Genomic DNA, 22,530 nt, shown 5'->3' with positions numbered 1-22,530 from the left:
CACACACCCCTGAAGTACCATGCAAAGATGATATGTCAAAATATGACAAAATTACCAATGATTGAACTTGGACCAAATCTGACAATGCTCGCCTTTGGAGAAACTGCTTTTTTTGTGCTTTTTGTAGTCTTCCGATCAATCCTCCGATTGTAAAACATAGCAATGCTTGTTTATTTGAGCCCATCACAACACTCCAATTATCTGTTTAGTGAGACTGTGTAAACCACTGCAAAACAAGCCAGGTTCACCACAGTAGCTAGCTACTTGTAGTCTACGCATGATAGAGATAACTCTAATGGTTATCTCTAATGAAGTAAATTGATTGTTCAGGTGGATCCCTTGTCCGTTGCACAAATTCTTTTCAGTAACCTAAGCCAGGACACATCCCCACTGATGCTAGGCATGATTTGAAATTCCCTTCCATGACAAGTTATTCCACTCCAAACAACCTTTTAAAAAAACTATGAGTAAGTTATTCTTTACAGCAGCAATCCAGTCATCCCGTTGTCCCGTTTTTATAGGAAATGTACAAGCAGTCTCAACTTTGGCTAACTAACTAACTAAGGAGAAACAGCTTACTTTTTTATACAGTAACTGAACATGAGAATATTCATCACTGAGAATAGCTCAATGGGCTGGGATGGTGACCTGTAAAGTATAAGGTAGTAGGTTGGAATCCAGCCATTATCTTTTGACCTGTCATCATTTTGATTATCTGTTTAGTTAAACAGGATGACATCATTCTGAAATACCATGCACAATTTCATGCAATTTCACCTTGAAATGTCAACCGTTTCATAGCCTTTGTCCCAAAGCTGACCAAAGCTAATACTCTGCCCTTTCTATTCATATAATCTCAACAGTTGATGTGCAGGAGAGAGGATAGAGACTGACTTGTAACCTTATGCTCATGAGTTCAAATCCCCATTCAGCCTGTTGTTGACCAAACATGAAGTCGTTTTGCTATTTTGTTGTCCAACTCTCGATCTTCTGCAGTGTACATGTTTATGATATTTTGCGGAGGAACCCGCATCGCTGCTTGCAGCTATATTTTTTATAGATGACTCTCCTGTCATCTGTCAAGGACTCCTGCTGACTGGATGTTTTTGCACAGTTTGTAATCCACCTCCCCATACCTGACATCCTCTCATCCAAAGAGGTTGAAATGTTGAAACTTTCATGTTCCCACTGTTGGGGTTGATGATTTCATTCATCAGACTGAATAATGACTCCACTCTTGGACCATGAAAAATAAAAAGAGACCACATTTTACTAATGCAGTGAGGGCTGGATATTTCTCTCTCTTCCCAAAGACATGACCAAACCACTCCACCAAGCAATCCCTATCCTTGAAACTGGGCAGGGACAGATCCACATTGTATCTAATGATTTCTTGATGGGCATCTCAGTTGGTAGGGGGTGTGCCACCATATCACTCAACCTCTTCAGCTGGATGGTTGCCTGTGAGTGACCTTTCAGAAGGGGATCCAGAGCAGACAGGGCCCTCAGTGTCTGGCTGATCAAGGGAAGCTTCTTCTGCATATTTGCAGCAGTTTTCGTGTAAGCTGTTCTGAGCTTTTCCATGAATTGCTTCATTAGCTGTATAGTACATTACAGATCAAATAATTAATACATATTCTCTCAAACAATAAGTTAATAAAACACTATTCAATACACAAGTACAGTCAACAGTCAAACTCGCGGGAACATTTCAGTTACATGTGACATACCTGCATGTTCATTTGTCAAGAACACCAAAGCACATAATGGGTATCACGGGTGTGATAAGTGCATTCAATGTCAGGGTTGACAAACAGAAACTAAACACAATCCCACCCACACCAGACTATCACTGGGCGGGCGTGACATTCAAAGTGGAGTGTACATAAATCACCGAATGACATATCCCCGTTTAGACAGTGTAATAACAGATGAGGCATTTTCCTAGACAAGTTGATGAAGAGCACCATCATGGTCTCCATCCCTTTACAAGTGTTAATGTTGTAATGGTCTCACAATTCCACTTGACTAGATATACTTGGTGTGTTAAGGTGTAGTCAGGCAGCTGATAAACCTCTGGCTAAAGGGACATCTAAAGTTTCACCCACCTTCCAGACTTGTGAATAGAATCTCTGACGCTCTTGTGAATATTAGATTACTTACATTCCAGATGAATTTGCTCGTAAACCACAATCACTCTCGGAAGTGGATAGGTGGAAGGCCACAGAGTTTAGGCAATTTGACAGGAATCTGTGTGTGTGTACAAATTAGAATGGGTTTAGTTTCCCACATTTAGTTCAATAACCGTACACTCTGCTAGTTCATATTCTGCATGTGTCCTCTTCATAATCCAACGGAGTGCAGTGCCGCGATTGATGTTGTTTGGATAATCATTTCGACGCCAAAATTATGATTTTAAATTTTTATTTAGTATTTGCTGCCAGTTTGGCATGCTCTCTTCACGTTGCAGCCCCTTCACTCTGATTCATCCTGGGCACTCAAAATTCATATTTTGCAGGTGTCTTTTTTATAATAATTTAGTGCTATATATCCAATGAAGCGTACAAATCTTTACTGTGATTTTGAAGATCGGGTTTTCCAACATACAAAGATTTTCTGTGCTCTTGAAAATGTGGTTTTGAATATTTTTGACGTTTTTGAAAATCAGGTATTGAAGATGCAAATCTATATTCCATGTTTATATTAAGATTTACAATTGCCAATCTTTTTGATCCAAAACTGGTATGCGACCAGCACATCTCTCTTCTCGCGCCGCTCGTCACCAGTGGCGAACAAAGATCCCACTCTTTCCATGGTTTGGCTCCCTCATCTCTGGGGTTCCTGAACCTCTCAGACCTGCCTGAAGATCCTTGGATCATCATCAGACAACTGCCCAAACAACGGCCGGCTCAGCTCCACCTTGCCATGTCCCAGCAGAGGCACAACCATCCATCTGTTGTGAAGGACTGCGTGCTCCGGTGAGTTCAACTCCACGTCTACCGGAGCACTGGACTGTTGTCAGCAAGACAAACATACTAAGCACCTGTCTCCCTCTCCTCCAACACTGATTGCTGGTGATTGAAGGGATGTGCGTTTCCATGGTGCTGCTGCCACTTGATTCAAATGACCTGAGTCGTTATCTAGCTCAGTAGAAGCCTGCGAACGACCATTCATTTGAATCAGTTGTGCTGGAGCAGGGAAACATCTAAAACATTCAGGGCTGGGAGTCCCTGAGGTCCAGGGTTGAGAACCCCTGAGAGATTGTTTGAACTCTCATTCTGATAGATTAATTTAGTTCATTCACCTTTGCTCCTTTGTTTGTTGTACATTGGAATACCGACCAGGTACATCGCCTTATTACGCTTTGTTCAGTTTTATTTTTTGTGTGCCAACGGTGGTTCCATGTGTCAACCCAGAGTGTCAGTGTCATTCCCAGAGTGTCATCCCCAGAGTATCATCCCCAGAGTATCATCCCCAGGGTATCATCCCCAGAGTATCATCCCCAGAGTATCATCCCCAGAGTGTTAGTATCATCTCCAGAGTATCATCCCCAGAGTATCATCCCCAGAGTGTCAGTATCATCCCCAGAGTATCATCCCCAGAGTGTCAGTATCATCCCCAGAGTATCATCCCCAGAGTATCATCCCCAGAGTGTCAGTATCATCTCCAGAGTATCATCCCCAGAGTATCATCCCCAGAGTATCATCCCCAGAGTATCATCCCCAGAGTATCATCCCCAGAGTGTCAGTATCATCCCCAGAGTATCATCCCCAGAGTATCATCCCCAGAGTGTCAGTATCATCTCCAGAGTATCATCCCCAGAGTATCATCCCCAGAGTATCATCCCCAGAGTATCATCCCCAGAGTATCATCCCCAGAGTGTCAGTATCATCTCCAGAGTATCATCCCCAGAGTATCATCCCCAGAGTGTCAGTATCATCTCCAGAGTATCATCTCCAGAGTATCATCCCCAGAGTATCATCCCCAGAGTATCATCCCCAGAGTGTCATCCCCAGAGTATCATCCCCAGAGTGTCATCTCCAGAGTGTCATCCCCAGGGTATCATCCCCAGAGTATCATCTCCAGAGTATCATCCCCAGAGTGTCAGTGTCATCTCCAGAGTGTCATCCCCAGAGTATCATCCCCAGAGTATCATCCCCAGAGTGTCAGTGTCATCCCCAGAGTGTCATCCCCAGAGTATCATCTCCAGAGTATCATCCCCAGAGTGTCAGTGTCATCTCCAGAGTGTCATCCCCAGAGTATCATCCCCAGAGTATCATCCCCAGAGTGTCATCCCCAGAGTATCATCCCCAGAGTATCATCTCCAGAGTATCATCCCCAGAGTGTCAGTGTCATCCCCAGAGTATCATCCCCAGAGTGTCAGTGTCATCCCCAGAGTATCATCCCCAGAGTGTCAGTGTCATCTCCAGAGTGTCATCTCCAGAGTATCATCCCCAGTGTATCATCCCCAGAGTGTCATCCCCAGAGAGTCATCCCAGAGTGACATCCCAGTGTCATTCCCAGAATGTCATCCCAGAGCGTCATCCCATATTGTCATTCCCAAGGTGTGAGTGTGTGTGTGCGAGCGTACACGTCCAATCTTTCTCTCGTCTCATACTGACCTGGTTGAGAATTTGACCTTGTCCTGACACAGGAGTACAAGTTGACAAGCTGTTGACTGTCAGTCCTCTGGACTGATGGACGTTGCAGAGCAGACCTTGACAGGAGCTACACACCTACCAGGACAAGCACTCAGTACTCATGTTCTGCTGCCTGATCAGTGAGCTAGCACTGATGACTATATCAGTCACCATGCTTTGTTTAAACGTCTACACAAACATCAGGTTCACTAGTTGTCCTCAGACAACTGGCACAAAAACAACTTGGATTTACCTCGATGTTAGATGGTATGATAAAACATAATGTCAACTCGCCAGTTGGTTGGAAACTGAAGGAGGTACATAGGATGGTCACTTATGGCAGGTTGAGTACATTATACCACAACTGTACCCTCACTCACACACACATACCTTCAGATTGGATTTCAGTTGTGAGTGGTGGGAGTTTTGGGACTTTGATGTAGTGGATGGGAGAGCTACAGGAAGGAGATCACCAGATGTTCTAAAGAGGCTCACTACTTCTGAAAATATCTCATTCAAGTTACTAGACAGCAGAAAGTAGGTTTCCAGATCATGCTTTTTACTTCCACTTTGTGAGGACTGTCTGAGCGTGTGAGTGAGTCCTCATAGGGTGAGTGTAACTGTTAAATATACACATGTATGTCAATAAAGGATTAATTGATTGAACAGAAAGTATGAAAGAGAGAAAGGGAAGAGGGAAGATTGTTGCATTCAACTTCTTCATGACCTTCCAAAAACAAATTTCTTGATATATTTCCTTTGGCATCGTTTTTGGTCTGTAGTCATTTAGTTTACTAGTATTTCCAGAGTTGTTGCAGTATCCACAGTCTACTATTAGTAGGAAAAAAGCTCACTGGCAGAATTATGTGACAGAGTGAAAGTAACCAAGTTTGTTAGTTTTAATAGTTTAATAGTTTGCTGTTTCCAGTACAATGAGTTATTCTTTTTCCCAATAATGTTTAAAAAGTTAAACATTCAATGTTGAACACATTTTATTTCCAGACAGCTGGTGTTTTTCTAAAGGAAATCCAAGCAGAGACAGATATCAGTAAAGCTGTTAAAGATCACTGGGTTGGTCAGTTAGTAATACTTGGTACTGGAGAGTAATAGTGATACTACACCATTAACAGTCACATCTATATATAAAAGGCACAGAAGGTAAGCAACACAGACCAACAAAAAATTCTGAAAAAAATGTTCACTACATCAGGACTTTACAAACATTTGGCACACCAGTATGTGATAAAGCTGCTTAAAGTTTCATTATTATAGCTGAAAATTTGAAATTATAATCCATGATAAGGCATACTTTTCTTATCTGACATTGTCATTTAATGTTATTTTTCACTTACAAAATATAATAGAAAAATATATTATAACCTTGTTACAGATGTTAAAAATGAATATATTATTGTATTCTCTTGAAGGCACTGAGTGGAGTACAAGTTGATCCGAGGCAAAATGCAACAGACACAGTTCACCTGAAAGCCAATGCACACTCACAAGTAAACACAAATCTACCTTCCACTCTTCCAAAAAACTCAAACAAATTAACAAACACAAATGTTAACACTGATATGATGGCCCTGTCGTATTGGTAGAAGACTACCACAGACACGGTAGCCAAAAAGGAACCTACCAATAGCAATGCATAGCTAGGGCCTTAATACCCAAATACAGGTTCAGTACAATTGTGCTCCAAGATGTTTTTATAAATAATATTTATATATGACACACAGGATTATGGGAATACTCTTTAGACAAGCTAGGCCTGATTTATCTTAAAAACTTGATTGAGACACTTTGTATTTCATTAGGAATACAATGCCAGGAATGTTGTCCTGATTTGTAACATCTTTCTCGTATTGTATCATTAATTATTATTTGTTCATCAGATTTATAAAACGCTATGGTGATACAAAGGCAACATGATGACAAAAGAACATGTCTCCTCATTTACTGCACTGTGAGAGGACTGGGGTGTTGTTCCTGAGCATGTAGAGTTTCCTCTCAGTGTTTGATTCATTATTATCTTTATAAATGCATCACTTGGACTCATACCATGGCAAGAGTTAGAGGACACTAACTAAGTAGAAGTACTTTGGCCTTGGGGTGGGCGGGGACACCTGGTTAGGAGGTGTGGCCATGAGTGAGTCCTCTGAAGGGGTTTCCTATCATGTCCCCTGGTTGGCTGGTTAGGCAGAGACAGAGGTTGTTCACGCAGTGCTGGTCTCTGGTGGATTGGGCTGGGGCACGGGTGCAGCCGAGAGCCAAAGTGAGGTGGATGGGTCATCAGTGGGCGGAAAGGTCAGAAGGTCAGAGGTCATGGATTAGTTGCTGTGGCAGCTGGAGAGTTAGATGACAGACAGAGAGGAGGGTACGAGGAGAAACAAAGAAGACAAAGAAAAAAGATAGAAAAGATATTAGTGTCAACTAGTGGCGGAAGGATGACAACAGATCTATTGCAGTGAGGCAGACATCAGGATCAAACATGTCTTCATTAGCGGCATATGAGCTCATAACCATGGTCTGAACAATCACATCAATATCACTGCCAGTACAGGTATCTCAATTGCAGCACACAACAGATACCAGGCGTATTGTTCACAGCAGTGCTACTAAAGGTTTTATATTTGCATATTAGGTTCAAAGAACTAGTGCTTTTGCTACAGATGCCCGCTACAAGTGCTAGTGATGATGCGCCTAGCACAGCCTGAAACCCTGGAAACACTGACAGCCTAACTGTGGCTCCTGGATCCACCAGGGATCCTCCATTAGCTTCTCCACAGTGGAACTGACCCCAACTGTTTCCAACCATCAATCACTTTTATCTTCAACTTTGGGTACACGTATGACTATAAGAGAGAATAATCTAAATAATTAAACATCAAAGCCCCACCTTCCTCTGATCTACTCAAATCCACTGGGCCAACCTCTCTCTCAACCCCATCCAGCTCTTCATGTATCTGACATCTGATATCTTCATGTATCTGACATAGAGGTGTGACCGCTAGTCACTTGTTCTTATAGAAGCTTTACTGATGTTGAGAATGTCGCTTCCCTTACTATTGATAAACATGCTTCTTGTAAATTGCTTTGAATAATAGCATCTGCTATATGACTCAAAGATACATGTAAGGAGGCACTGGAACACGGTGACATTTTAGTGTAAAGCATCAGTCTGGGCAGAGAGGGCCATCAGAGACGATGATGAGATTATAGTTTAATTATGGTTTTCAGACTTTGATATGAGAACTGCATTCAAACGGAGTGCGAAAGCAAGGATACATCTAATCACAAGACAGCGATGACATGTTAAGAAATATGATTTTAGAAGGAATTAATAAGTAATTGACACTTATAAATTTCCACTGCAGGCTTTAGTTTCTTCTTCGGAGAATGACTTGTCTCAGACTTTATTCTGTTTGTTGTTCTCTACAGAGCCTCCATCTGAGGAGGTTTACCAGCAGAACCAAAGGGCCTCAGACTCAGGACCAGAACACACAACACCTATCAACACAGCTTGTTGCTTTGTTTCACTAATAACAATATGGTTCTCTAATGCTATAAACCTCCTAATCGATGACCCAGTTGTGAGGCCTTCCAATATTTCATAACCATGGGGGTCTATTATATATTTTTAGAATGCACAGTCAAGACATGCAATGTAGTGGCAATGTATAGCTCATTTTTGCTACTTATTATTTGTGGCTAAAAACATACATTTCCACAAACTTAAACACTACTTTTAATTTTGTAATTCTTACACATTTGCCAATACACAATACTCCCTTTAACAGTTAAGACAATGTTGCTGAAAATGGAATAAAGACCTTCTGACTGTAAACCCTATGGCTCATCAGAGAAGGTCCAGAAAAAAATAATTTACACCTGCGCTAATATATGTTAATAAGGTGTCAGACACCATCTTTGAAGTACTACTGGACCCTATAGGATCACACTACAGTACCTTACCATGACCAAAGCTGCATATAACCATTCTCACAGGGAGTCTGAGTGGGGGCTAAGGTTTGCCCAGAATCCAGAATAAAAAACATTGATATATAAAACAACAACAAATGAAAGTATATGTAATTTTTTCTACATCTAGTTCATGAAAATGAATCAATAATTTAAGTTTATAAAACTATTTGATCTCTTAGGTTGGGTTGTAATGGACTGACTTCATTATAAATGTAAACTTGTGTTTACATTTGCAGTAAATGGACCAATCCATTATCATACTGGGGGTCAACCCCATGTGCCCACTAATCATGCTAAGAACTGTCTCATTACTCCTTTCCTTTGTGCCACTGTAACCTAATTTTCAAGTTTGTCACAACCTCAACACATTTCACCAGCTCTTCTTAGCACGACACAAACTCAACTGCTACATAGAAACCAACCTTGGATCATACTACAGATAAATAGGTCCAAACACACACACACACACACATACACTGGTGAACTAACTGACCTCTGTCTGGGGTCACTACCCTTTGGTAAGGATGGAGTCTGATGTCGTGGCGTCGTACCTTAGCAGTCATCGCACCTGCTCATTGTGTAATAACAATGACCAAAACACAAAAAGTTAGTAAAAATTGTGACATACACACAGTAAACCTCTCGTGTCAAAATCTGGTATTTTCAAGCTACCTTTCTAAGAAAATTTACAGTAACCTTAAAAGTAGATGCACATTTATGAGACGGAATAATGCACATGCATTTTATATTCCAACTTATTGTTTCCAGAATGAGATCATTTGAAATGTGAACCCTAAAATGACTTTGTGATGGTTTATTTAAGGGGTTGTATCTGAGAGCCATCTTGTGCAGGAGGTGTGTAGCATCTTAGCCCTTGGTTGGGTAAGCCATACCTGCAGTGGGGGAGAAACAGGGCTGAGACCAAAGCCTTCACAATTGTTAATAATTAGTTCATTCTCATACATATCATATATGTAATGCCTTTCAAGATGTTCCATGTTTTTGTTATTTTGAGAGTGTTTGTTTGCACGTGTGTTTACCTAGTACTCCAGTAGAGTCAATGGGGTATTCCAGTATTGACGGGGTGAGTGTGTAGGGATACTCATAGGGTGCATATATAATTCCTGATTCTTGAGCTTGCTGCATCAGTGCTGCGTGGGGATTGGCTCCCTGCATTAAAGCTGAGCTCTGGATCTGTCGAATCAGATGTGGCATGATGGTGGGCGTGCTGAGGGGGGTGGGGTTTCTCAGAGTGGAAGGCAGCATGGGGGATGGGCCAGTGATGATGCGAGGGGCCTGATGGGAGGCTAGAGAGAAGCCCATAGTAGCTGGGAAAACACAGGACAGAAAAAGAAAGCACACAAACATCCATTACAAGAAGGAAAGTATTCTGAAATACAGTAGACTCACTGTGAACCTAACCTCAGCTGCCGACTCCCCACCCACACATCTGCTAAACTCAGCTGCCCTCCTCCACACATACCGTAACCTCAGCTGACCTCCTCCACACATCCCCTAACCTCAGCTGCCCTCCTCCACACATACCGTAACCTCAGCTGCCCTACTCCACACATCCCCTAACCTCAGCTGCCCTCCTCCACACATACCGTAACCTCAGCTGCCCTACTCCACACATCCCCTAACCTCAGCTGCCCCCATCCACACATCCCCTAACCTCAGCTGCCCTCCTCCACACATAACGTAACCTCAACTGCCCTCCTCCACACATCCCCTAACCTCAGCTGCCCTCCTCCACACATCCCCTAACCTCAGCTGACCTCCTCCACACATCCCCTAACCTCAGCTGACCTCCTCCACACATCCCCTAACCTTAGTTGCTCCCTCCACACATCATCTAACCTCAGCTGACCTCCTCCACACATCCCCTTACCCTAATCTCTAAAGTGAACCTCCAGCACAAACACAAGAGCCGTTTGGTGATGATGTCATACTTACCAGTCTTGATGTTAGCATCTCTGTAGGTTCCATTGAGAATGGCCAGCTCCATCAACTGCATTTTTTTCAGACTGTCCTCTCCCTCAGCCTACACACACACAAATCCTATATAATGTCATTTAAGCCAGTCTACCACACACGGACTCAAACACACACACAAAACAGTATCAATCAAGTTGCCGTTTCTTTAAGCTTGGGTTACAGTACATAACAGGTTTTAAAAGAAAACATGGTACTGATCTCTGTATCTATGCTCTGAAGGAGATTGTCTTTAGGTACACAAGTCTTAATTCATCTGTAATTTTATGCTTTATTGATGCTTCCAAAGCTTTCGATCGAATTTGTCATGAAAAACTGTTTATGAAGCTGCTAGCGAGAGGTGTCCCTAGACCTCTTGTGAGGATTTTGGTGTTCTGGTATGCCAATCAAACTTTTCATGTTAAATGGGACAATGCTGTATCAGCTCCTTTCCATGTTGGTAACGGAGTTCGACAAGGAGGAATTTTATTTCCCTTTTTGTTTAATGTGTATATGGACGACTTATCAAGTCAGCTGAATAAGACAAATACAGGCTTGTAGGTGAATCTATTGTCAATCACCTGATGTACGCAGATTATTTGGTCTTACTCAGCCCATATAGTGCTGGGTTGCAAAAGATGCTGAGGGAGTGCTCTCAGTATGGCATAGATCATGATATAAAATAAAATGCAAAGAAAAGCCACATAATGATAGTCAGAAGTAATCAGGACAGGAAATTAACCTTGCCTACCTTTTATTTATCTGACAGTCCCCTTGGTGTTTGTGAGGAAATAAAAAATCAGGGCCATGTCATTTCTGATGATTGGACAGATGACAACGATATTGACAGCGTTGTAAAACATATTCTCAGGTCAATATGTTAAGAAAGTTTTCTATGTGCTCAGATTAAATTAAATTTTCCCTGTTTAGAACCTACATAACACCATTGTACAACGCTCATTTATGGTCTATTTACAGGAAAATGAGTATACAGAGACTGAAAATAGCTTACAATGATGCTTTTAAATTGCTACTTAATGTGCCTAGGTGGCATAGTGCTAGTCAGTTGTTTGTGTCTAAGCACGTACCAACCTGTAAGGCACTCTTGAGACGACTGATGTATGGTTTCATGTGTCGACTGGACAAGTCTGAGAACTGTATAGTGGAGGTCAACCCTTTAAAGAGCTGCTATCGATTTACTTCGAACTTAAGACGACATTGGCACAAAAGTCTTTATACTTTTTAATGCACTGTATTATGTATGTTGTATCTTTTTGTTTTTCTCTTTTTTATAGCTCTAAGTCTGTTATTTTATATGGAACTTGGCGTCTGAAATAAAGATTTATATATAACAGAAATGTGGGTTTGAAAAACATATTGGTTCATCTAAGTTAACCCAATAGCTATCATTAACTTACACACAGGCTTTAGAAACAGATGAAAGGACATTTAAATATAAATGAAATATGGCAACTAGAGAATAAAAAAGGAGTAAACATAATCAGTGAAAACGTATTCAACAGTTTTTGGTACAATTTGTTAGGTTAAGAGTTAAGAGTGCACAGACAAAAACTGTGTTTAAGCGTGTTTTTCCAAGTGTGTTCAAGTAGGAGGACAAGATAATGTGATATACTGTAGCCAGTGTAGGATAGATATAAATGTGCAAGAGTGAAATACTGTAGCCTGTGTAGTATAGATGTAAATGCACAAGAGTGAAATCTTGAATGAGGAGAAAGAGTGAACAGACTCTCAATTCATCCCCATAGCTTTTCACACCACCATAGGTTACCATGGTGACTCTTTTATACGTGTCACTACTGATTACCCCCTACCACACACACACACAGCCCCCCCCTCTCCACACACACACACACACACACACACAGCCCCCCCACACACACATATACACACACAAACACAGAAACACTTTCTTTTTCTGTCTCTCTCTCTTCTCTATCTCTCTCACACATCCAGTAGTTTGTGACTCACAGCAGGGATGAGCAGTTTGTTGACCTCCACTGTGGCTCGCTGCAGTTTAATCTGGGCTCGGTTGTGGGTGTCCTCAACAGTAATTAACACATGAAGGTCTTCACTTAGATGCTCCCAGTTGGGCTTCCCTCTGTTCAATTCCTCCTGCAGCACACACACACACACACAGTTAGGGTAAGTGTGCATTTCTGTGAGAATATTTTAATATTTGTTCCACTGTCCCCCTCTCTTTCCCTGGCCCTTTTCCTCCCATCCTCTATTTCCCCTCAGGGCTTAAAGTGTGGGTTGGGAATGTTCCGGAGAGAGGGGGAAGGAATGCTGGACTTGCTCCACCTGGCGTTTGTCTGGTTACCTCCACAGAGGATTGAATACAGATCCAGGACCAGAACATTCTCATTCTGTGTGGTGCGTGTGTGTGCGTGTGTGTGTTTGTGTGTGGTGTGTGTGTGTACCTTCTTCTTGTCCCTCATGGAGCCTTTTCCTCGCACCATAATCTTGCAGCCTGTCTCTGCCTCCAGCTGTTTGGCTGTCAGTCCCCTTGGACCCAGGATTCTCCCCACAAAGTTAAACTAGACAACAGTACAAAATGAAACAGTCAACAGGAAAAGAACGTTCAGTAAAATTGAGTGTGTGTGCACGTATTTTTGTGTGTGCGTGTGTTTGTATTTGGGTACAGGGGAGGGGCAGGGGGACAGGAATAGCTCATTATGTGTTGGCTGGTGGTATGGCAGGACAGCTACACTCTCTTAACCTTATCTGTCACTGAAGCTGAGTGATTAACTAGACAGCTGCCTCTGTCTTTTCCTCTGTCCTACAGCCTGTCTGTACCTTGCTGTTTCTCTGTTTTTCTATATCGATCTGTCTCTCTATCTTTCTTGTGTCTCTCTTTCCTTTTCATTCTCTTTCATATCACTGCATACTTCTATCTATTTTAGTCTTTCTTTCAATCTTGCTCAACATTTGTCTACCCAGTACCCCCCAACTTGTCACTCCAGACAAACTGTTGCTGTTTTCTTAACCTCTTCTATCTGTGAAGGTTGCAACACATTCTTTACATTCCTGAAGGCAACCCTTAACATACAGCGACCATGACTAGATACTATATATAATACCCTGACCTAATCTGTTCCACTGTGTGTGTGTGTATCACATGTGAAACATAGCTAATATATGTTAATGAAAAGACTTACTCAACCACCTGAACAGTCTAACTTGGGCCTTCTTTTCAAAAACAACATTTGTTGTTATCAACGGTCTGTCCTTTGAGGTCTTACTAGTACCCACGTATTCTGTGTGACCCTGTTACCAGCACAGGGAAACATGGGTGCCCAGAGCATCCTAACCAGCGTATGTAGGGGACAGGTTTATCCACTCACATCAGGGTACTCCTTGACAGGCACGTAGAGTTTCTCTTGCAGCTGAGCAACTGGACCAATAGCATCAGGCAGCTCTTCAGAGCCCCGCCCCTCACTGACACCCCCATTCATGGTGTCATTGTACATGTCCTTGCGCACTCTTCCGATCTCTGAGGGAGGGGGTGAAAGCATAACACCTTGATTAATGTGCTACCCCTATTAATAAGGTAAATATGTGTAGATTTACAGAGGGCTAGGAACGAACTAGACAGCCAAATAACAGATATATAACTTTTGACTGACACATGTTAAAGTTACATCCTACATGAGACTCTCTCTCTCACACACACATACACACACACACACACAGGTGCATGTATTGTGAACAAGCAGGATATATTCGACACATTGGGGTGTCAGAAAAAAGGCTACTCAAAACAAAAAACTAGCGACAGTCTGGGACAAGTATGACCAAACTACAGTCCAGGAACAACATGGGATGTATGGTTTAGAGACCACTGTGGACCACACAAAGAAACAGTTACAGAATGCTAACACCATTAGCATTAATGTCATTACACCATGGACACTAAGCCTTATTTGTGTTTGTTTTATGGCTGACTCTGGTGTCCAATTTGTCCAATGATTCATTTTGTAACAGAATGCTAACACACACACACACATATACACAGTGACTGGCCTGAAGCAAAAATATATTCTGACCTCAGTAAGATTGCAGACACGTCTCTGCTCTCAAGTGATAATTCCAACCATAATAACTACAGTTGGACTATAATTACACCCACAGCTACAACCACAACTATGATCTCCTAATAACAAGCTGACCTCAGACCCAGAGGTGACAATTACTGACACACACGCACACACAGACAGTTAGAAACATGTTTTAGAGTGAATGGCAGAGGCCAAGGGGGGTGGGGTAGGGGGTATGAATTTATGACAGGTCCCATGTAAACACTTCAACCTGGCTGCCACACATAGATACACTGGACCATGGTCATATTACATATGCAAAACAAACACACTCACTCACTTTTAAAGACACCTGTGAGCTGTGGAAAGTAAAAACATTGAATCAAACAATGAACTGTAAAGCAGCACAGCGCAACATGTTCCAGCTCCGACATGTTCAGTCTTACTGTCCTCGTGCCAGTCCGGGGACGGCCTGTTACGTCCACACCAGCTTGTGCATTAGGTCACCGGGAAAAACAACTGTCTTGTTTGTTCCAGCGCCCACTGTGTGTTCAGCCCTCTGCCCCACAACAGTTATTCTGTCCTCCAACTAGGCCCACTTTAACCTTCAAGCTAATGGTACATAAGAGGCTACAAAACAATAAAATATGTTCTCAACCTTAAACTGTTGAACCTCTAGTTTCCTGTGCAACTGTTCAGTACCTTCATCCAGTAGGCGCTCCAGGTGTGTGAAGATACCAGTGAAGTTGGGCAGCGAGCTCATCACTTTCCTGTCGTTCATGAGCTGCATGAGGTAGTCCGGGCTGGCCTTGGGTCGGTCCCTTAACTCCATCTCACCCACCATGGCAAACAGTGTTCACTAAAGAAAAGTCAACTTCTTCGGCTTTGAATGTAAACCAATTTCTTTAAAAGTGGTATTTATATATAAAAAGTTATAATAAAGTCTAAGTAAATCAAATGAAAGTCTCCCGGTTTCTATTGACAGTCCGTGCTCCCCACTCCAACAATGATGCCAACCGCGACAACTCTGCCTCCGCTAACGAGATGAATTGATCAGCCGCCACTCTGGACCGACTGTCCCGCAGTCATGCGGAAACTGTTCAAGGACAGAGCTAGAGAACAAACAAACAAACAATAAATGCTATCAAACGGTTGGTTATTCCGACTCTTACTATATGCGTCTCTACACTCACTTGCAAATGCACCTTTGTGTTTTTCTCCGGACAAATCTGAGATGAAAAAAACCTCAAAGCAAAAAACTCTGATCCGCTCAAGAGTTATTAGAATCTCCGGTTTTTGGTATTTCTGTGTTGGTTCACGTACATAACAGTAAAGGTGACAGATATCTCTTGCTTAAATTGTCCTTCCAAGTGTGAGTGTGTGTTCCGCCGCAGGCTCAGACCTATCATATGATAGTTTGCACGAGTCGGAACTGGAACGCGCCGCGCGTCGGTTACATTGGGGCCGAAGGCGTGTGCTCGAGACACAAACATACGCAAACACAAACTTAAACGCACACACAAACACAAAAGACAAGTAGGCCTGTAATGCATAGGTATGCACACCTGTTCGACCAACACTTGTTGCTGTCCATCACTCTTGCGAGATATCTGGAAGTGTATGTGTGATGGACTCACATATAAAAGTGGGCTATGCTACACCCCTGTCATCGTTTGAGTTTATGGCAATAATCTGGAAATTGTGTGCCAAGGTTTAGACAATCACTCTTTAATTTGCTTGATAAGTGTTTCTGTGCAGTCAGCGGTGCAAATGCCATCAGAAAGCTGACTTACTGGACAGTGGTTATCCTTCAGCAAGACTATGACAGTAATGACACTGATGGAAAACAAGTCAAACAACAACTGGAGATACACACCAATTTTCAGAGCATCATCCTTTTAAAGTGTTTGTTTTGTTTGTATGTATGTGTGTGTGTGTGTGTCTCTGTATATGTGTGTCTCTATGTGTGTGTATCTGTGTGTTTTATACTTGAATATCTGAGTGTATGTGTCTGAATGTGATGGTATGTCTCTGTATGTGTGTGTCTATATGTTTGTGTGCGTGTCTGTGTCTCTGTTTGTGTGTATGTGTGTGTGTGTGTGTGTGTGTGTGTGTGTGTGTGTGTGTGTGTGTGTGTGTGTGTGTGTGTGTGTGTGTGTGTGTATGTATGTATGTATGTATGTATGTATGTATGTATGAATGTATGTATGTATGTATGTATGTATGTATGTATGTATGTATGAATGTATGTATGTATGTGTGTATGTGTGTGTGGGTGTATGTGTGTATGTGTGTATGTGTGTATGTGTGTATGTGTGTATGTGTGTATGTGTGTATGTGTGTATGTGTCCATTGTCTGGCTCTACCATCCCACTGTGTAGCTCCTCTGTGTACTAAAGACAGCGGAGTCAATGTTCATGTTGGCCTCCCTCTCTCTTCCCTCTCTCTTCCCTCTCTCTTCCTTCTCTCTTCCCTCTCTCTTCCTTCTCTCTTCCCTCTCTCTTCCTTCTCTCTTCCCTCTCTCTTCCCTCTCTCTTCCTTCTCTCTTCCCTCTCTCTTCCCTCTCTCTTCCTTCTCTCTTCCCTCTCTCTTCCTTCTCTCTTCCCTCTCTCTTCCCTCTCTCTTCCTTCTCTCTTCCCTCTCTCTTCCCTCTCTCTTCCCTCTCTCTTCCCTCTCTCTTCCCTCTCTCTTCCTTCTCTCTTCCCTCTCTCTTCCCTCTCTCTTCCCTCTCTCTTCCCTCTCTCTTCCTTCTCTCTTCCCTCTCTCTTCCCTCTCTCTTCCCTCTCTCTTCCCTCTCTCTTCCTTCTCTCTTCCCTCTCTCTTCCTTCTCTCTTCCCTCTCTCTTCCTTCTCTCTTCCCTCTCTCTTCCCTCTCTCTTCCTTCTCTCTTCCCTCTCTCTTCCCTCTCTCTTCCTTCTCTCTTCCCTCTCTCTTCCTTCTCTCTTCCCTCTCTCTTCCCTCTCTCTTCCTTCTCTCTTCCCTCTCTCTTCCCTCTCTCTTCCCTCTCTCTTCCCTCTCTCTTCCCTCTCTCTTCCTTCTCTCTTCCCTCTCTCTTCCCTCTCTCTTCCCTCTCTCTTCCCTCTCTCTTCCTTCTCTCTTCCCTCTCTCTTCCCTCTCTCTTCCCTCTCTCTTCCCTCTCTCTTCCTTCTCTCTTCCCTCTCTCTTCCCTCTCTCTTCCCTCTCTCTTCCCTCTCTCTTCCCTCTCTCTTCCCTCTCTCTTCCTTCTTTCTTCCCCCCTCTTCACCTTGTCCCTGCTCTGCTGCACAGCCCCCACCCACACGACGCATTCCACGAAACAATCACACAATGTGTGTGTTTAGCTAATGCAATGTAGGGTTGGGGTTGTGGGCAGCCAAGTGGCGGGGTGTTTGTGTGTGTGCACGTACACGTGCACGTGTGCGTGCCTGTGGGTGGGTGGTAAGGTATCGGGGGGAGGGAGGAATTGTAAAGAGGCAACAGTGTTGGTAATAGCCAGCTGGCATGGTGGGCATTCTGGGTAAGGGCAGTGCATTGTCCACTCATGGCCTGGCTCAAACAATGTCCCACTGAGCAGTATAAATCAACCAGTCACAAGCCACACAAACACACACATGCGCACAGACAGACAGGCACACATACACAACACTAGTAATAATACAGATTTTTAAATAATTAGGAGTGACCTTTTCCTCAGTGTCTCTGTCTAGCTGCTGTAAGCCATGAAAGACACAGTGGTTTGTGTGATCTAGTCAGTCCTGATCTGATCATGGCTGTTTGACCTCAGAGCAGTTTGAGGTCAGATTGTGAATGGCTTTAGTAAAGTATAGATAAAACATTGCTTACAATACTTAGATGTGCAATGAAGGTTTCATTAACTATTTACTGTAGTATGTATTCGTTATCAGAGGTAATTTATTCGATTTATTAATCGAATAATGCCAACTATAGGTAACAGAATTATGTAGTTACAGTTATATGTGTAAATTAATAAATGGAGGGAGCTGATCAACATGGAGAGTTCAGAAATATTTGTGGATTTTCCAGGCATTCCAAGCAGCCTACGTTATTTCTGTGTTCTACTGAGATCAGGCTTCCCTTTAGCCACCAGGAGAGGGAAGCAGAGGACATCTGTGGGCGAGATGCATAATCATTCAGGACCCTACAAAGTTTTTGAGTGAAATTGATTTTACACAACAGATCTGCAAGCATAATTTATTAGTCAGAAACTTGTTTGATAGACTACAAATTACTAATTTGTGGAAATGTGTGCTCAGTTTGTTACAATCTAAGATAGGGTTTTTTGCTTGACCTTCAACAAAGTCAATTTACAGTCAGAACTGCAATTGAACATACATATATAAATATTCGCTGCAGACCAGAGGACCAATCAGAGTGAAGGAGCTGGGAGGCAAAGAGAGCAAACCAAACTGGAGGCAAAAAAACATTATTTTATCTCGAATCAACTTCCATCATGGCACTGCACTCAGTTGGATTATAAAGATGACATGCAGAATATGAACATTTCAGAGGGCCCAGTTCTTGATCTGATTGAGGGAAACTAAACCCATTCTAATTTGCTCTCACACACACAGATTCCTGGCTTTATTAGAGAGCCAAATAAAACATTTTCTAAACACAAAGACAAAGTGGGGTCGATGTTATCAATTATAAATCTATTCAAATCTGTCCAAAATGTCCTTACATGAGCACAATGAGAAAACAAGTGAAACTAGGTTTCAGCCAAAGGATTGTAAAAAGGACAGTTCAAGTCAACATCTTAAAGATTTTGAAAGTTACTTAACTTAATTTACCAATAAATATTTGTTTGGTAAAGTCCAGATGTCTTTCTATAATAAACTTACCATTTCTGTCTATTTCAACAAAAAATACAGTTTGGCCTGGTGACAATGTATTTTTTAAGTAAAGAACGAATAGTTGTATAAATATTTTTATTTTCAGGGGCAAAACTAAGTTTCCCAATTGCAGTATCAAATAAAACAAAAGCAGAAGGGGGCGCAATACTGTTTTGAGTATTAGCTCTGAATAATGCCAAGGAATCGCATCCATCACAACAGAAAACTGCCTTGGTGTCACTGGGATTTTATGGACATCAAGAAACTCAGAATAAGTTAGCAACATATCTTCTTGATTTAATAACTGATTGATTTGTGTTATGAGTGCTAAAAAACACCTCTTAAAAAATGTTGATTTAAAGAATCTAAATTGGATATAAAATTCCAAAGACAATTTGAATTTATAATGAAATGTCTCATCCAATTTATTTAACACATTGTTTAGAGTACAGATCAAGGAAGTTCAATCCACCTGATTCATAAGTATTCATTATTATAGAGTTCCTAATATAATGTGTTTTGTTTCTCCATAGAAAAGTAAATAGCGCAGTATTACACATCTTTTTAGAAACATTGAGTGAAGTGGCAGCATTTACTAATCTTGACAGTCCCTCAGCTTTACGCAACAAAACTCTACCTTTTAGGGATGAATCCCTTTAGAAGCCAACTTTGGTTTAGGTTTCTGAAGGATGGGATCAAAATGTATCTTACATGTAGATTTTTTTCTTTCGAGATAACAATTCGCAAATATGTCACTGATTCCTTGACTGGTATATTAGCAATATGTTGTAACTGACAGTCTTTAATAGACAGCAGTTCACATTTGCTGATGTTTAAACTAAGGCCAGAAGCTTTAGGAAGGGCATCTATAAGAGCAGCTGAGACCTGATGATGATCTTTCAGGAACAGTGCAATATCGTCTGCTAACTGGAATATGATAATATCCCTGCCAGCAATAGATATAGCTTTTAAGTGGCTTTATTTAACATAAATATTAATAAGCTGAGTACAGAACACAAAAAGGTAATGGGAGATTGGACAACCTTGTCTAATACCATGTTTAAAATCAAATCTAGAAGATGCACCACCTTTATGTTTAATACAACAGTTTGCTTTCCTATACATTGTTAGCTTTTCAGAAAAAGTCTCAAAATCAAAATTTTTGTCATGACCTAAAAGTAAAAAAGTAACCATTGTATCGAGCACTATCTATAGAATCTAAGAAAGTACTTACATGTGAGTAGTCCAACAAGTCTACGACTAATATTATACTATTTGTATTTTATTTAAGAAGCTAGATTGAGCCTAATCTATGAGGAGGTCCATAACTGAAGTTAAGGCAAATATCTTATAATCACTGTTTTACAGAGAAATTGGTCTCCAGTTATCTAAAAGTAATGGGTATTTTTTCTGTATCAATGTTATCAATCCTTGAGTTAAAGTAGGTGATATAAATAGATGTCTATACTGTCTGTATAAACCTCTTTAAGCAAGGGGGCAATAAGATCAGAAAAGGTAATACAAGGTTATAAAAGTGGGCCATCAACCCCAGGAGATTTGTTAACCTTAATAAGAGTGATAGTGTTAAAGACCTCCTTACTAGTAATTGAACTATCACAGAGCTCTTTTTTTCACAAGGTGGAGGGAAACATGATAAGTTATAAGTCCCAGTGCTTCAATACTCTACGTCAGCACTCATGGAATGCCTCTTGTTCAATCAAATTACTTGGCCGGAACTATATTTTGACTTGTTTGTCTTGTTTTTCTTGCTATGAACCCTCTTGTGAACCAGAAATACAGAAATACAACTTGAATTGAATTTTGCACAAGATAATAGTTTTACAGTTTTTTCAAGATTTGTCTGACACTTTACTGTAAGTAAAGTACTTTAAAGTCCCTGTAAAGTGACAATAAAATATGTGTTCTGAGTTGGTCACACCACAGAAAAATGTGTTGCTGACCACCTAGCCAAATTTGAATGATTAAAAAAATATTCAAGTAACTAAAATAAGTTGGCAAACTCATGAAAAAATTAGCAGTTTTTTCATATCTCAAATGCTGTGGGCGCTGAAACCACGTCCACTCACGGAAAAATTACTTCGGTCTCAACTGTCGAATACCACTACAACAAAAGGGTTATACTCAATCTTGTCCTTCTCGGTCTGCAACCGAATGGACATTTTGTATCTCCCTTTTATGCAAGTTAACAAGATAGAGTAGCATGTCATTGATATGTAACTAGCATGACTTAACCAAATAACGTCAGGCTATCAATGAATAAAAGTTTATTAGTTTTAATAACATCTTAGTTGCTCTCTAGTTACTAAAGTGTTAGGGGAGGGGCTATGCTCAATGCCTCCATTGCATCATAGAGGCATGGTTTCATCCCCGCCCAAAAAATCCTGTTAACAATGTAACATTGTAATGCGTTTAAGCAATACATTTCAACATCAAAAACATGTGTTTAGACAAAATACTAGAAATCCACTTTACAGGGACATTAAGTAATTGCTTTGACTTTTAAGACAGGATTTGAGGTGACATGATCTCAACAGTATTGCCAATTTGGTGACAACCAATAGTGACATCTGGTGAGATTTGCAATCTCAAATATCAGTATCACACCAATGAAACATATTCTGTTATATTCTCCTCTAGTATGTACAGTAAGCAAATGAGAACACCTAAGCAATCCACCTGTATACCTTCCTGTCCTGAAGCAAGCATTGAAGCTGCCACTCATTGTACTTGAGGTCTATGAGGTCCATGTCCAATGATAGTGGAAATTCACATTTAAATTATATTTAAGTCAAATATAGCATATATATACGCAATCACCGGCCAATTAATAGGTACACATGTTCAATTGCTTGTTAACACAGATAGCTAATCAGCCAATCACATGGCAGCAACTCAGTGCATTTAGGCATGTAGACATGGTCAAGACAACTTGCTGAAGTTCAAACCGAGCATCAGAATGGGGGAGGGGATTTAAGTGACTTTGGCCGCGTTTCCCAGATTCGTTAAGAAGCTCCCGGCTTTG

At 41.4% G+C, this 22,530-nt stretch overlaps 1 protein-coding gene across 4 annotated transcripts; it reads right to left on the bottom strand.

Moving 5' to 3' along the window:
* Positions 1 to 5,529: 5,529 nt before the first annotated feature.
* qki2 (QKI, KH domain containing, RNA binding 2) lies at positions 5,530 to 16,089 on the bottom strand. Of its 4 annotated transcripts, none has more exons than XM_084670298.1 (9): positions 15,850 to 16,088; positions 15,359 to 15,768; positions 13,964 to 14,112; positions 13,040 to 13,156; positions 12,588 to 12,731; positions 10,581 to 10,668; positions 9,665 to 9,952; positions 9,118 to 9,192; positions 5,530 to 6,986 (listed from the first exon to the last, which is right to left on the bottom strand). In XM_084670298.1, exons 2-9 carry the CDS (start codon positions 15,498 to 15,500, stop codon positions 6,964 to 6,966), a joined length of 1,026 nt encoding a protein of 341 aa, XP_084526424.1. In that variant the 5' UTR covers positions 15,501 to 15,768; positions 15,850 to 16,088; the 3' UTR covers positions 5,530 to 6,963. The 4 variants fall into 4 exon arrangements, 3 of the variants coding, with proteins under 3 accessions (XP_084526424.1, XP_084526425.1, XP_084526426.1); XM_084670299.1 differs by having other exon boundaries at positions 15,862 to 16,088; XR_014729532.1 differs by having other exon boundaries at positions 9,118 to 9,517; positions 15,359 to 16,089.
* Between the last annotated feature and the right edge of the window lie 6,441 nt (positions 16,090 to 22,530).

This window comes from Hypomesus nipponensis, chromosome 13, assembly GCF_054491055.1.
Source record: "Hypomesus nipponensis isolate SF chromosome 13, ASM5449105v1, whole genome shotgun sequence".
NCBI lineage: Eukaryota > Metazoa > Chordata > Actinopteri > Osmeriformes > Osmeridae > Hypomesus > Hypomesus nipponensis.
The sequence above is the reverse complement of the archived record's forward strand: the minus strand, read 5'-3'. Positions and strand labels throughout refer to the sequence as shown.